The sequence below is a fragment of the Lactuca sativa genome, chromosome 8, assembly GCF_002870075.4.
Source record: "Lactuca sativa cultivar Salinas chromosome 8, Lsat_Salinas_v11, whole genome shotgun sequence".
Lineage (NCBI taxonomy): Eukaryota > Viridiplantae > Streptophyta > Magnoliopsida > Asterales > Asteraceae > Lactuca > Lactuca sativa.
The window spans coordinates 301,037,090-301,054,088 of NC_056630.2; the positions used below are offsets into that span (position 1 = coordinate 301,037,090).

Consider the following 16,999-nt stretch of genomic DNA (forward strand, 5'->3'; position numbering starts at 1 on the left):
AAAATTTGCTGACATTCAATTTAAAGAACCTAAAAATCTACAAAATAATTTTGTTTGAGAAAAAATCTACAAAATAAAACATAAAAATTAAAAAATCTAAATATTTCTAAAGTTAAGGGCTTTAAATAACATTTTTCATAATAAATTTCCCATAAGTCATTAAATAATACGTGATCAATTGACTGCTGCCGCAAGCCAAAAATATGACCGTTAGCATCCTATCTCCAACGTTCCAAAACGAAAACGCTATCTTTTAAAAATTCAGCCCCTTTCTCACCTCTTAGTTACCGTTATCATCGTAACCCCACACGACGTTCGTTTCATCTTCGCTCTTAAACCCCAAAACACCCCTAAATCATCCTTCCCACCAGATTCTTCTCACTCAAAACCCTAATCGATTCATTCATTCTCGATTTTGTTTTCAGTTTCCATTTTCCCAAAATTGAAAACGGAAGACGAATCCAATTTCAAGCGTGTATGATCACCAGTACAAAATCTGTGATTTTGTTTTCGTTTTTCCCGAATTCCCAAATTCTTGCGATCAATTTTGTTGATTATGGCAGCATTAGCACCAGGGATCTTGTTGAAGCTTCTGAACGGGATGAATTCCGGGGTAAAACCCACAAGTGAATATCGCAGTTCACTTCTACAGGTAACCGATATCGTTCCAGCCGATCTTGATGAGAAAGACCTATGGCCAAAACATGGTTTCTACATTAAAGTATCAGATTCTTCCCACTCGATTTATGTAAGTTTACCTTTCGATCAAGACGATCTTGTTCTCAGCAACAAAATGCAGCTTGGCCAGTTCATCTATGTCGAAAGTTTAGAACCCGGTTCACCTGTCCCCATAGCCAAAGGTGCTAAACCGCTTCCAGGACGCCACCCTTTTATTGGAACGCCTGAACCACTTATGGGTTTAAGAGAAAAAGGGGAAAAGAGTGAGCAAAAGGGGGTTAATTTCAATTCGAATACTAAATCTTGTGTTCCAAGAAGAGGTTCTTGGGGAACAGGACAAAAAGGTGAAGATGGGGTTTGTGCATCACCGATGGTTTTGAAACCATGTCCTCTTGATTTTGATCAATGTACACCTGTAAAACCGAGGTCTGCAATTAGGGTTAATTTTCCTATGTCGCCATCGATTAGAGGGAAAGGAGGTGAGAAAGATGGGAGCTTTAATGGAAATGTTAGAGCTTCTGTAGGTGGGCCATTGTTGTCGAAGATGATGGAAAGTCCTGCAATGAGAAAAAGCTGTGTGGTTAATGCTTCTATGATGAAGTATACGAGAAGCAAAAGTACAGTTTGTGATAGAGATGCAAAAATTATAAGAAGTCCTTTTAATAATACAGCTGTAGGTACATCTCTCTCTTTGATATATTAATTTAATTTAATAGACAAAAAAAAAAATTTATCAAGGTTTCAGTTCATAGACAAAATCTTTTTTCTAAAAAAATGTTTTTACCCTTGTAATATCATAGAGACCAAATTTGAAATTTATGGATATATTTTTTTTTGTCTATATGTAGTTTATCTTTAGTATTTTACATATTCGAAATGAAGGCAAAATGATCATTTTGCATATATTTAACTAGGAAGAAAGACAATTTCTAGGAAAAGATTCTTTTAGGAACTCATTTAAATCACTTCAAAAACTCTTTTATGAATCCGATGATGATAGAATATAACCAAAGAGACCAAATTTGCACTTTGCACAAATATTCTGTTCTGAATGAGCATGCCTTTATACAATTTATTTTTTATATTCAATTTATTTAAAATGAAGGGCAAAATGGTCATTTTATATGCCTTTATCAAGACATTTTATAAAAACAGACATGTTAATCACTTCATTTTATATGAAGTTCGAATATAAAATGGGAACTAAAAACAATTAAAATTGAGTTTCTTATTGCATTTTTATTATTTTATTAATACAGGAAAAGAAAAGTACAACTCCACCTCCGAGTTTAAAGAACACAAGAAAATTTTCTAGCTCGAATGTTGATTCAGAGACAAAAAACTATTCCAATTCAAAAATGGCTTCACAACAACAAGACTCTCCATATGGTGATTCAGACTCTAGTTTATCGTTTAATATACCAGGAAAGCTTGGACTTCTGGGAAAGGTATAAAATTTTTTATTTTTTAATTTCAAGATTAAACATTTTTTTAAGTTGTGAAATAATAACAATACTTTAAAAGTTTTAATTTTTCTGTAACCTAAAGTGGATTTCTAATGTCAACTTCAAGATTAAACATTTTCTTAAGTTGTGAAGTAGAATCATCACTTCAAAATAAAAAAAATTATTTCTTGAGTTACATTCTATTTTATGTGACCCCTTGTGGGATTTCTTGAATTTTCCTTCTTTATAAACAACGTCACCTTGATGATTCAATTTTTTTGAAGTTGTGTACCCTGTAAAATCGTATAAATATTACGTAATTTTCAATTTATATTTAAACTCAACGTGCAATTCATTGAATTTTCTGCCTTTAGAAACAGGACATTCAACTTTTTTGGTAAACAGTGTAAATACTTCCAAAATTTCAATTTTTTGCAACTGCATGTGGAATTTCATCAATTTTCCTACTATATAAACAATGTCACTTTCAAATTCACTTTATAAACACTATATGATACTTCCAAGGTTTATTTTTTTTGTAACTGCATATGGAATTTTATGAATTTTCCTACTATATAAACAATGTCAGCTTCAATTTGACTTTATAAATCCCATATGAGATTTCAAAGACAGAGTACTTTTTTTCTAAACAGTGTAAAATACTACCAAATTTTCAATTTTTTTTTTGTAACTGCATGTGAAATTTCATGAATTTTCCGACTATATAAACAAAGTCATCTTCAATTTTGACTTTATAAATCCCATATGATATTTATTGTATTTTCTGTAAACCTCATATGAAATTTGTTGTATTTTTTGTTTAGTTTGTAAAAACAGTATCAAGTTTCTTGAATCTCCTTACTTTATTAAACAATATCATCTTCACGATTAAATTTTCATCTTAACTTTTCTGATATTTATAAACAATTATCACTCCAGGAAGCCATTCAGCAACGAGAAACAGCTCAAAAGATTGCCCTTCAAGCACTAAGAGAAGCATCCGCAACTGAAACCCTAGTTCGATCTCTCAAGTATAAAATAAAAACTTCTTTTTATTTTATATCTTTTTAACATTCCTCTCATTTTATACTAACATCATGTACACAACTTGTAGGAATCTATCGAGTTTAACTAAATCATCAAAACCCGAAAACCCATCCGAATGTTTTGATCGATTTCTCGATTTCCACAACCAAATCGTTCAAGCCATCGCTGAAATGACATCAATCAAAGCAGCAACAACACAAATCACATCGGAAGACACACCTGTTTTACACGATATCATGAACAACAACAATTCGGATACAAACAACGCTTCAAAACGACGAGCTGCCTTACACAAATCAATCGCAGCATTTTCCGAAAGATCCGATCAAAAGCCGAAGCAATTGAAAACACCAAATCAGAAAACAAAAGTGTTGGAGAATGATGAAAACAAGAACCCTGGATCTTCGTCTTTGTGTTGTAGCTTGAGTAATACGATTAAATTGGGGATGCAGATTGAAACGGAGGCTGGGAATTGGTTTATGGAGTTTTTGGAGAAAGCATTGGAAAAAGGAATGAAGAAATCGGATGCTAAGAAAGTTTCGCAATCGCTTATTTTGAAGGTGATAAATTGGGTTGAAGTTGACCAGTGTGATAGTAGTAAGAGACCTGTGCATCCAAAAGCTACACAAATTGCTAGGAAATTGAGGATTAAAATGAAGAATCCTTGAACGTGTATGTATGTGTGTCTGTGATTGTGAGAGGATTTGATTGTGTCAAATAAATCAAAATTTTTTTTTCAAACTGTTTTTTTTATTATTATTATAGTGATCATCGTTTTAAACAAATTAAAGGAGTAAACAATGCAAAAGTGGCAAAATGTTGTGTTATTTGATTGTGTCAAATAAATCAAATATATATATTTTTTTCAAACCAGTTTTTTTTTATTATAAGTGATCACGGTTTTAAACAAATTAAAGAACTAACAATGCAAAAGTGGCAAAATGTTGTGTTATTTTGTAGTTGTGCTAAAACGACATATAATTTGTAGTTGAAAACGAAGTTTCGCAAATGTGGTTAGTGCTTTATATTTGTTGTGGAAGAGGTTACATCAGTTGTTGGTTTTATCAGGGTTGTTTTAAACATATTTTGGGCCCGGGGCTAAAATAGAAAATGAGCCCTTAAAAATATATGAATTAAACTTAAATAAAATATTGCAAAAAGTTTTAATAAATAATATCATTGTTAATTTATTACTAGATTTGTTTTAAATGTGATTTATTGAGACTTCATGAATTAGATGATGTACTTCACAAGCTATAGGGATCGAACACAGTCACACAGATCCATCAAAAACTAAAAAATGCATGTAAATCAACTGTGCTATCACCCATTTTAGATTGAAAAGAGATAATATTAAATATAAAGAGTATTTCAATGTAAGTTAAAAAGTAGAACATAGGAAGAATCGAACACGGATAATTTTGATTGAAATCCTTTACGCAGACAAACCTTTACCAACTCGCTGCACTACCGATTCCTTTTAAAAGAAATATTTCATATATATCTATATAATATAAAACGAAATTGGGGCCCCAAACTATATTTGGGCCTTGGGCCGTCATCCGGGTTGCCCACCCTCACGAGTCGGGCTTGATGCAAGACTACTGATGTGTATATTTATTGCACTGGTTTGTTATTTATAATTTTAGTCTATTGCATTTAAATCACACCTTACAGACAGCGAACCTGATCGAATACAGTGAACCTGAATTGATATTAGAATTTTTGATTATAGGTTATAATAAATAAACGAAATCAATAAAACAGAGTTTTGATTATAAAACTGAACTAAACCAATAACTAAACTACCTAGATAAATTGACTGGAAACGAATCACTACATGTACTCAAGTTTAGATTGGATTGCTTCACTTGGCCCAAAACATCAACACTCAGATCGCCCAAAGAGGACCCAAGCATCTAAGCCCAAAAAGGTGGCCCAAACTCGAAGCCCAAAACTGTAAAGCCCAAAGACTGAGTACGCGGGGCGTACGCAGCTGCACGCTAAGTGTACACACGTTGGGGCTTGTACGTTGCGCATACTGGCTTGTACGCCCAACGTACTCCTCTTTTAAGCCAAAAAATCCCATTAAGCACTTAATAACTTAAGATAAGGTCCCAAAACATAGATCTGACTTCCATGAGCTGAAATAACACGTAAAGTTGCTAATTTTGCGTTCATGCATGGCTACATGAAGTTACTTAGCTTAGAAATGACTTAATGAATGGCTTAATGCATGAAAGATGACTAAAACCCCATAAAGTTGGCACCTTTATGCCAAGGAAACCTCTAACAAGGTCATATCTAGAGAAATGATCCCATCAAGTCGACCAAACCATAAATCCCATCAAGTCGACCAAACTAACAAGTCAAGGTTTGAACTTTATACCTTGAGAAGCTTGCAATGTGATGGTGAGTTTTGGATCTCAAATCTCCCACCAAGCTATGAACTTCAGTCTCTTCTTGGTTCTTCAAAGAAGGACCCAAAACAACAAAAATTTCTCTTCAAAAGCTCAAAGATGCAAAATGGAGGCTATGAGGACGATTAGGGTTTTCTAGAGGTTGAGGGACAAAAGATGAGACCAACCCTAAAGGTTAAGGATGAATATATAGGGTGCAACACCCTACATTAGGATTTCCGAAAGACACACGTACGCCTAGCGTACCTTAGCATACACCCAATGTACGCATCTGCTTGTCTCGATCCAACTCTAGCCAATACGATGAGCGTATCAAGTGGTACCAAGTGGTATGCTCCGCGTACCAGCTTAAAGGACCAAAAATGAAAAACTTGATAAATGAAGGGGCAAAAGCATACACACCAAAATCGGGGTGTTACAACTCTCCCCCACTTGAACTACATTTTGTCCTCGAAGTCTAATGCAGAAAAGAAATCTGGATAATGCTCCCGCATCTCAGCCTCCGGTGCTGCTAATGTACCTTCACCAAAGGTAATTCCTTGTTACGTAAAACCTTTACCTTCCTTTCCAGAATAGCCACCGGTCTCTCAACATAGTTCTGGCGCTCATCGACCTGAATATCATCCAAGGATATCACTGTGCCCTCATCCAATACGCACTTCCGTAGCTGCGAAACATGGAAAGTGTTGTGAATATGTTTGAGCTCCTCATGAAGATCCAATCTATAAGCAACCTTGCCAACCCTAGCAATCACTCGGAACGGACAGAAATACCGGGAACACAATTTTCCCCTCTTTTTGAAGCGGAACACACCTTTCCAAGGTGAGACATACAACAACACCATATCGCCAACCTGAAACACCAACTCGGATCGGCGCCGGTCAGCATAGCTCTTCTACCGACTCTGAGGAGTCTACAATCTCTGCATGACCTGCTGAATTATCTCTGTGGTTTGAAGGACCACTTCGGTCAGCCCCATAACTCGGTAACCAACCTCGCCCCAACAAACCGGGGTACGACATCTCCGCCCATACAAGAGCTCAAAAGGCAGATCATCGATGCTGGAGTGATAATTGTTGTTCTAGGAGAACTTTGCGAGAGGTAGGTAGGAGTCCCAACTCCCATCAAAATCCATGGCACAAGCCCGCAACATATCCTCAAGGGTATGTATCGTTCGGTCACTCTGGTCGTCGGTCTGTGGATGATAGATTGTGCTGAAGTGTAACCTCATGTCCAGTTCCTCATGGAACTTCAGCCAAAACGGGAGGTGAATCCAACATCACGGTCTGAAACAGTGGACTCCAGAACCCCATGGCGAACAATGATCTCGCGAATATATATATCGACCAACTTCTCGGCCGAAGAACTCTCCCGAATTGCTAGGAAGTGAGCACTCTTGGTCAATCAATCCATGATGACCCAAATAGCGTCGAATCCCTTTGCTGTCTTCGGAAACTTGGTGATGAAATCCATCGAAATCTATTACCATTTCCACATGGGAACCTCCATAGGTTGCAGCTTTCCATGTGGCCTCTGATGCTCAACCTTGACCATCCTACAGGTCATGCACCTCTCCACATACAAGTCTATCTCCCTCTTCATACATGGCCACCAATAGCTCAATCTTAGATCCCGATACATCTTGGTGGCCCCCGGATGGATAGAAAACGAGACTTATGAGCCTCCTCCAACACGATATTTCTGACCCCACCAAACATAGGAGCCCATATCCAACCATAACGGGTCAACAGCTCACGACTATCTGGAAAAAATAAGGCGATCTCACCCCTAATCATCTTTATCTTCTAGTTCTCTTCCCGAACAACCTCGGCCTGAGCCTCCCTAATCAATCATACAAGCGGAGAATCCACTGATATCCTCATACACGACTCCCCACCTAAAGACCCAACCGAATTGCGGCTTAAAGCATCTGCCACCACACTTACTTTACCTGGATGGTAAAGGATCTCGCAGTCATAATCCTTGACTACGTCCAGCCACCTACGCCGCCTCATGTTCAGGTTCGGTTGATCCTTAATATGTCTCAAACTCTTGTGATCCGTGTAGATAGTACATCGGACCCCATAAAGATAACGCCTCCAATCTTGGGGACAAAAACCACAACCCCCAACTCCAGATCATGCGTGGGATATCTCGTCTCATGCGGCTTCAGCTGCCATGAAGCATAAGCTATCACCTGTCCTCTCTGCATGAGGACCACCCTCAAACTAGTGATGGATGCATCACAAAAATCCACATCCTCATTTCCCTCATGGAGGGTCAAAATCGGGGCCTCACATAGCCTCTATCGGAAGGTCTCAAATGCTGACTGTTGCTCAGGGCCCCACCAGAAATCCACCCCCTTCCTTTTCAAAAGAGTAAGGGTACTACAATCTTGGAGAAATCCTAAATGAATCTCTGGTAGTACCTGCCAATCTCAAGAAACTCCTGATATATGAGGGAGATTTCGGAACCTCCCACTTATCACTGCCTTGATGTTGGCCGGATCGACCAATATCCCGTCCTAGTTAATGAGGTATCCGAGGAATTGAAACTCTTGTAACCAAAACGCGCACTTCAAGAACTTAGCATAAAGTCGTTTTCGCCTCAAAACCCCCAGAAGCTTGAGAAGATGATCCTCATGTTGCTCTCTAGTCTTGTAATACAACAAGATATCATCAATAAACACAATTATTGAACGATCAAGCATCAGCCTGCATACCCGATGATGGATACACATAGCAAATAATCCTATGTGTGCATGAAACCCTAATTTCAGGATCTATGTTTTCACTATTAGACATACAAGCATTGAACACAAAACTAGAAACCCTAGCATGCATCTAATAATTTTGAAATCAATATAAGAAAGATTAGATCACATACCTTTATTTCTATATAGTAATAACAATCAAATCTTGAAGATCTTGAGCTTTGAGAACAAGTACCACAAGTGTAGTACCTCTAATGGCTCATAAACACACTAGGGCAAGAGAATGATTATGAGAGAGAGGAGAGAGGAAAAAGGAGATACTTGCTCATAATTTCGGCTCTTCTAGGGTTTCTTGGAGGTGCATGATATCATGAGGGTTGGGAGGTTTATTTATAGTTGAGGCAGCTAGGGTTTTGAGGTGGAAAACCCTAATCCCTTAGCTTAGGGCCTGAGCATCCCGTGGACACCCTTCCTTAAGGCTTGGACGAAATCCTCTAGAATATTGTAAGGATTTTCGGCCCTCCCCAATAAAGGTGATCCAAGAGCCCAAAACCACAACTATCAAATAATTGCAAAACAACCCCTATACTTTTAATCAGTTCCTTTAATCCCAAAATTAATTCCAAATGAATTTATGATTAAATACTAATTAGTATTATGATTTTTGATTAATATATTATTCTCATAACATATTAATAAATCATTTTATATACCAATTTCGTATTCCAAATAATAAATTCAACCTCTCTCCAATAGTCATCATGTCTACTTGCCAGTGTGAAGGCAACCCAAAAGGACCATGCTACTATCAAATCAAGTACATACCAATTATAGTTATGGGCTTAGACACCTAATCCAACACCCGATTCATCAAATCCATAAATACCACAGGAACATTGGTGAGCCCGAATGACATCACTATGAACTCGTAATGCCCATAACGAGTCTGGAACATAGTCTTCTCCACGTCCTCCTCTCTCACCCTGACCTGATGGTACCCGGACCTCAGATCTATCTTAGAGAACCAAGATGCGCCCTACAACTAATCAAGGAGATCATCAATCCACGGAAGGGGATAATGGTTCTTCACTGTTAGCTTGTTCAACTCCCGGTAATCAAGACATATCCGGTGTGAACCATCATTCTTCTTGACGAAAAAAGTCGGCGCTCCCCACGGAGAACTACTCGACCTGGTGAACTTCTTGCCTAGCTTCTCCTGCAACTGAGATGACAACTCCTGCATCTCAGGCGGTGTCAAGCGGTACGACTCCTTGGCAATCGGGGCCACACCAGGCATGAGATCAGTCCTGAACTAAGCCTACCTCTCAAGAGGCACACCGGGTAACTCCTCTGGAAACACATAGGCAAACTCAATGAAAACCGACACCTCTAAAAATGAAACCTGATCCCCAACATGCGTATCCACCATATAAGCCAAATAACCCGCACAACTGTGCTAAATATACTGTCGAACTCTGGTTGTAAAACAAAATCTTGACCCCATCCTGGTGCCCTCTCCATAGATAACCATATCTCCCCCACTTGGAGTTCGAACTTCCAAGCACTGGATCTCACAATCAATCAGAGCACCAAAATAACTCAACCAGTCCATACCCACAATTACGTAGACATCCCCCATGGGGATAAGGATAAATTGATCAAAAATGATACCCCGAAGATCTCCAGGACACAACCCTAATACATTAAAGAAGCGGAAACCCCTTGTTCGGTGGCGATAGAAACTCACAACGGACACTCCAACTCCCCAATGCGCATATCAAACCCTCTACTAAAAGACCGAGAAACAAAGGACCGACTTGCACCCGAGTCAAACAACACTAAAACAGGCAAGGAGTTCACTAGGAACATACCTAAAAGAGGTACAAATATATAAGCATAACACAAAACATAATCAACAAGATAACGGATAGAAACATACCAGTCAAAACATTTGGATCTACTCTAGCCTCCTCAGTAGTGATCTGAAAAGCGTGACCTTGAGCCCTCAAGGGCTCTGCTTTCCCCTGGCGCCCCTATATGATTCTTAAAGTAGTTGGTGCGGGGGCCTGCGTTGGCTTGACGGCGAGAAATGAATAGTTGACATTCACATGGCCAACCTGATCACAACGATAGCACATCCTAGTACTCTAGACAGGAGCCAACTGGCGGTAATCCCTCGCATAGTGTCCCTCCCTGCCACATTTGTGGCATACACCTCCTGATCGACAAGCCCTATCATGAACCTTTCCACACCTCCCACAAGTACGACCTCGTTGACCCCCACACCTTGAATCATGGGATTTGAACTGCTTTGGCGCTGGCTACGACTGTGCTGGGGCTGGTCTCTGCTCTCTCGTTTGCAACTCTATCTCAATCTCACGTTGCCTAGCGGCCTCCTGCATCTCCAACAAAGAGTCATATTCTTGGGTGGAAAAAAACTGTGTGATATCCGTCTTGAGCATGCTCAAGTAACGAGCTATCTGAGCCTGTTCCAAAGCAAACTCAGGGAAAAACATGGCTCTCTCAGTAAACATCCTAGTGATCTCCTTCACCGACTCTAATCCCTTCCTCAGATCCAAAAACTCTTGGGCCAACCTCTCTCTCTCTCTACCCGTGGCACATAATGGGTACGAAACATCTCCATGAACTGATCCCAAGATAGTGCAGCCCTCTGCTCAGCAAAATATGATCCCGTAACAAGTCTCCACCAATCCTTCGCTCCGGACCTCAGGAGGTTTAGAGCGCACCTGACCTTTTGGTCGGATGGGCAAGAGTAGGTGAAAAAGCATCCCTCAACATTAGATAGCCAGCTCATGACTACCTGACTCGGTCCTGATACTGAAAAACTCAACTCGGTCCAACACCTACAACTGCAACAGTTGTGGAGGCAGCAGCAACGACAGTCTCAACAATAGCTATATATATATATATATATATATATATATATATATATATATATATATATATATATATATATGTCATCAAAGAACTCCATCATTGCGGTTTTAATAGACCCAAAAAACTCTGGTATCTGACCATTGAAAATAGCCACAACCTCCTCATGGACAATCTTCCTAGTCCTGTCATCTAACGCAGCTGACCCACCCCGACTACCAACTCCTGATCCTGATCCGAACCCAGTCTCAACTCGCCTCTTCGTCACCATACTGAAAGTAAACCATGGAATATTAAATAACACACATATCAAAACAGGGAACCAACTTCCAATCAAGCCCTAATGGTTGTGACTTCCCTGTTACACGTAGGAGTCCTGTGCTTTCAGTAATATGGGCCCATACTACCTTCCATACCTACCCATATTTGTCTTAGAGGATATGCACACGATTCTTCTTTTCAAGTGCATGGAATGTCATATAAGTACGATTATTATCTTATTGATGGGATCTGTCATGAGTATGTTGTGTTTGTTAAATCATTTTCATGTTTACATGTTTCTAGACGGAAAAATTTCAAGATGGCTCAAGAGAGAGCTAGGAAAGATGTCGAGTGATCCTTTGGAGCTCTAAAGAAGCGTTGGTTCATATTGAAAAAACCAACACTTTTTTTAGATGAGGGAAAACTTGAAGAGGTCATGTATGCATGTGTCATATTGCATAATATGATTATTGATGACGAAGGAAGAGTGATATATATGTGTATGACGAGTATGAAACCATCACCGAGACACAAACAATAAAGACTAGTGTTGATGAGTACATTGTAGGAGCGTGTAGATATGTAGCACTAAAACACATCATAATCTTCGTATGGAATTGGTGGAACACATTTACGGTGTTCAAAACATTGATCTCAATATGGATCTCCCAAATTATTTGGAACACAGTTCTCGGATGAAGAATTCATTTAGTATTTTTAATTATTTTATTTGTGTACCTTTTAAAAGTTTTTTGTTTTTTAAGTTTTTTTATTTTTTATAATTCTTTTATGTATTTTTTATAATTCTTTTATGTATTTTTTATTGCAATTAATTTAATTAAAATTTTTATTAAAATTAATTTATTAAAAAAATAGTATGGCAAGTCATGGTTCTCACCCCTAGTTTGTGCCAAGGAACCTTGATTTGGTGGTAAAAAAAAGGTTATAGTGAGATGACGCCTATGTGGCAGAGAGAAAAGTGTGATAAGCTGGCAACGCACCCTCCACCCTTATGGTGGACTGTAATGCCCAATTTTTGGTATGTGATTTAAATAAAGTAATTTTCATTTCTTAAGGGGTACTCGTCGAGTAGAGACGGGATTTGCACGCGGTTTAAGTTGACGACTCGACGAGTCCATATTCTCGGACTCGGTGAGTCTGCCAGTCTACATGAAACCCTAATTACAAGGGTTGACACCCTATTTAAACGTCATTATAGCCCCAAACCAGCCTCCTTCACTTACCAGAGACTTTTCCCGAAACCCTAGCCTCCTTGAAGTGTGTCTGAGTGATCTTTGCCTTGTGAAGGAACTTTTGGTGCATTTTGGAGCAAGGAGAAGAAGGAGAAGGTAGAAGAAGTCAAGGAAGAAGAAGTAGATCCAGTATACACTCCTCTTTGGCCCTCCCCTCTGGTAATGAAGTTTCCGTCTTGATTATTGTGCTAATAGATCTAGTTTGTCCCCAAATTGTTGGTTTTAAGCTCAAAAACCCCAAATCCTTTGTGATAAAGGCTTGTGGTCGAGTTATATCTCAGATCTAGCCTCTCTTGAGCCCCAGAAGCTCAAGGAGACCACCTTTTGGCAGCCATGGCTTTGTGTTAGTCAAGAAACCTTCCATAATAGTAAAGTATGAGTGTTATTGCTTAATTGCATCTTAGATACACGTAAAGTTAGCAACTTTACGTGTTCAGATAGTCCCAGAAGCTTAGATATATGAATTGGATGCACTAGAGTTGATTGGAATCGACTATATGGAATCTGCATGCTAAGGACTCGGCGAGTCGTTCTTCTGACTCGACGAGTTGGGTCGTGAGTCTTAGATTCCCGGTTCAATAGTAGCGAGCCCATGTAGTGAGTAATGTAAGGACTCAGTGAGTTAAGACTTGGATCTGGAAGCAGACGGACTCGACGAGTTCTTCATACGACTCGGCGAGTCATAGACTGGGCGTGTTCTTCTGTTGAAGGGGAACTCAACGAGTTGTTCATACAACTTGGCGAGTCGGATGAAGATTAGACTCGATGTTAGTATCAAAGAATAACTCGTCGAGTCTTTGCCAAACTCGACGAGTATAGAATTAGAATGGATGATAGGGACTCGGCGAGATGGCGGCCCAACTCGATGAGTCTGGTCAACTGAAAGTTGACTTTGACCTGAAAGTTGACTGTGACCTGGAAGTTGACTTGACCAGGGCTAAATAGTCATTTTACCCTGAGATTAGTTATCAGTATTTGATTTAGTGTTTATGGTATTTTTAGCCAGGGAACTCTGAAGCAGCAGTCAGACAATTTCAGATCTAGCATCTCAGCAACCAGCATTGCGAGGTGAGTTTCCTTCTAGTAGGAACGGGTCTACAGCCACAATGCCGATCCGTTTAGTCAGCAGCAGTTCCGGACTTCGGTCCGATGTAGTAGTTTAGTGTGCTTGATGTCTTTGTGATTCAAGCATGTCTTTGTGTTATGTGTTCCGGGCTTTGGTTCGATGCAGTATGCAGTATATGTGTTTATGCTAGTAGTTATAATTATGATATGCTATGTTCAGTCAGTTTCCAGACTTCGGTCCGATGCTGATGGCAAAGCCCTGGTTAGTTTCCGGACATCGGTCCGATGCAGTTTCCGGACTTCGGTCCGATGTAGAGGGCAAGGACCTGGTTAGTTTTCGGACTTCGGTTCGATGCAGAGGGCAAGGCCCTGATTAGTTTCCGGACTTCGGTCCGATGCAGTTTCCGGATTTCGGTCCGATGCAGTGGGCAAGGCCCAGTATGTGTTTATATGTTATTGTATTGTATGTGGTAGTTCAAGGGAGCTCACTAAGCTTTGTGCTTACAGTTTTCAGTTTGGTTTCAGGTACTTCCGCTAGCAAGGGGAAGAGCTCGTGATGATGGCATGGCACACACCACAGTTACAGTTTTATCTTGGGGGTTGTATTCAGACATTTTGATACGATATTGATTTCATTTTGATTTGATACATTTATTATGGCATTTTGAGACATGCGATGCATGGTTTTGTTATATAACATTTGATGTTGTGGCTTTTAGTACCGATTAAAACAAAAAATTTTGGGTTGTTTTATGGACATCGGTTTTCAGTTAATGATGGCGGTGTCTGATAGATCTTTTTGGTAGATTTCTTAATTTTGAAATTAGTTACCAATCAATTTACTATACCCTATGAATGGATTTTATGATCGGGTTTAGGTAAAGCACTGTTGAAACAACTCGTCTTCCATTTAATTTTTTTCTACATAGGTTAATAAACAATATGAATCAACTTTTTTTGCTGGCCTGCAACTAAAATGATGGTAGAGTTGGGTCTTAGCCTATCGCATGCTGATCGATTCTTTGGCAAGCTTATTTAGTGGTGGTTGAAGTTAGCTTTGTGGCTAATGGTATTTTTCTGGTAGAGGACGTCCTTTCTAAAAGATGGATTAGTTGTGAAGGCCAAGTCAAGTGAGCTTCCATGAGTGAGAGAGTTAGAAGGGAGAGAGGATCATGTTGCTTATGGGTGTACTTCTATAAGTGGATTGTGTATAGAGGAAAAAAAGTGGATAACTGATCTGGACCTAGTCACTAATTATGGTGTACACAATATAATAATCATATGGTTAGTATGATGGTGCTTTCATGCATGACGTGTGAGGGATGGAGAATATGAGAAGGTACAAGATATTTGTAATATCCACTTAAGGTACATTTTATATGTTGTTTAATAAACCTTTCAATGGTTATTTTTATATGGCATTTTATGCATCATTTCTATTAGTTTTATTAGTGTTTTGTGCCATATTTTATGCTTTTATGTTTATATTAGTATCAATAATGGCCAACTCATGTTTTTCACCAAAATTCTCATACTGCTCATATTTTTATGTTGTTTTCAGGTATTTCGAAGACATCAATATTTTGGAAGCTTTTGGAAGAAATTTGGATTAATTATAGGAGCTTCATGGAGTTAGAAATGAACGATTGACGTTAAGAAATGATCAGAAGTTGACTTAATCAAAGAAATAAGTCCATACACTATGAATTATGATAAACACGATCGTGTAAAAGCTTAGAGCAATTTTTATGGATAAATTTATGCATTTTGGAGCTTTGGGCAAAAAATGATCACGAAAAAAACACAATCATATTTTTCGTCCTGTAAAATTTTTCACCTTGAAAATCCTCGAACTCACTACAAGACCAGAAACATGACCGTGGACCAGAAAAGACAGTCATGTTTTTCAAAAACATGATTGTGTATTTGTTTCAGAGCCCAAAAAAGCATCAAACTTCATTTAACTGGATTTGGACGCATGTTTACCGAAAAACATGATCGTCTTTCCGAAAACACGATCATGTAAATATTTCATCCTTATTTGTAGTTGTTTCTACCCTATAAATACTCCCTTATCTTCTAAATCAAACCCTAGACTACTACAGATAAATTCCAGATCTGTTTTTGTAAATACATAAATTTTCAAAACAATTTGTCATTTTTAAAACATACATTTACTCATAAAATAATGTCAAAACATATTGTATCAAATGTTATCATCACAAAACATCTCCCCAGAATCTCAAACATAAACTCCACAAGTGTGTGTGTACGAATCATGTCGGCGCCTTCCCGCGCTCATCACTAGTACCTGAAACACATAACACAACAACTGTAAGCATAAATGCTTAGTGAGTTCCCCAAAATACCGCATACAACACATACGCCACTTGAGGCTATAATACGACCTTTCGGTCGATGTGTCTCAGCGGGACCCACCAGTCCTGTAGCTCGTTGGACCCTCTGGTCCGGTCATAGCTCGTTGGGCCCTTCGGCCCGGTCTGTATCGTTGGACCCTTCGGTCCAGTCTATAACATCATAAAACATACATATAACACATAGCACATAATCTCATACATAACACATAAGACCCTCTGGTCCATAATATACCACTCTAGGTAACATATAGTGAGAAGACTCACCTCGGTGTCTCGGTAAATATCTGACTCGGTAGAAATGTGATCTAGCCTCCGCCTAATCACATAAAGTAAATACTCTCATAAATACAATTGTACTCAACCCTAAAAGTCAACAAGGTCAACGGTCAAACTTTGACCCGACTCGTCGAGTGCACTAGGGCGACTCGGCGAGTCTACACGTGTCCACTGACTCTTTTAGTCCCTCTCTTGGCACGTCGAGTACTTCCCCTGACTCGACGAGTTCCACCTGGCATGAATCATGGGGCCACCTTGACTCAAATCAACGAGTTCCGCCTTGAACTCTAGTCCCCCTGACTCACCGAGTTATTCCTCAACTCGGCAAGTCCACTCACTGAGTGATTTACGGAAAACCCTCATCCTACTCGTCGAGTCTGTTCTTCGGACTCGGCGTGTTCATGCCATGCACATCTGTTCCATACATTCATAGATCTGGCCTTCCTAAGCATGATAATCACGTAAAGTTCAGACCTTGACACTCATACAACATCAACATGGTCTAACTTGGTGATTTAGCCCCAAAAATGACATCCCAAGCTCATGGCTCCCAAAATGACTCATAAAG

General features: G+C 39.1%; 1 protein-coding gene across 1 annotated transcript; it reads left to right on the forward strand.

Moving 5' to 3' along the window:
- Nucleotides 1–203: 203 nt before the first annotated feature.
- LOC111905907 (uncharacterized) lies at nt 204–3,911 on the forward strand. Its single transcript, XM_023901640.3, has 4 exons — nt 204–1,351; nt 1,938–2,126; nt 3,063–3,154; nt 3,238–3,911. Exons 1-4 carry the CDS (start codon nt 557–559, stop codon nt 3,836–3,838), a joined length of 1,677 nt encoding a protein of 558 aa, XP_023757408.1. The 5' UTR covers nt 204–556; the 3' UTR covers nt 3,839–3,911.
- The last annotated feature ends 13,088 nt before the right edge of the window (nt 3,912–16,999 follow it).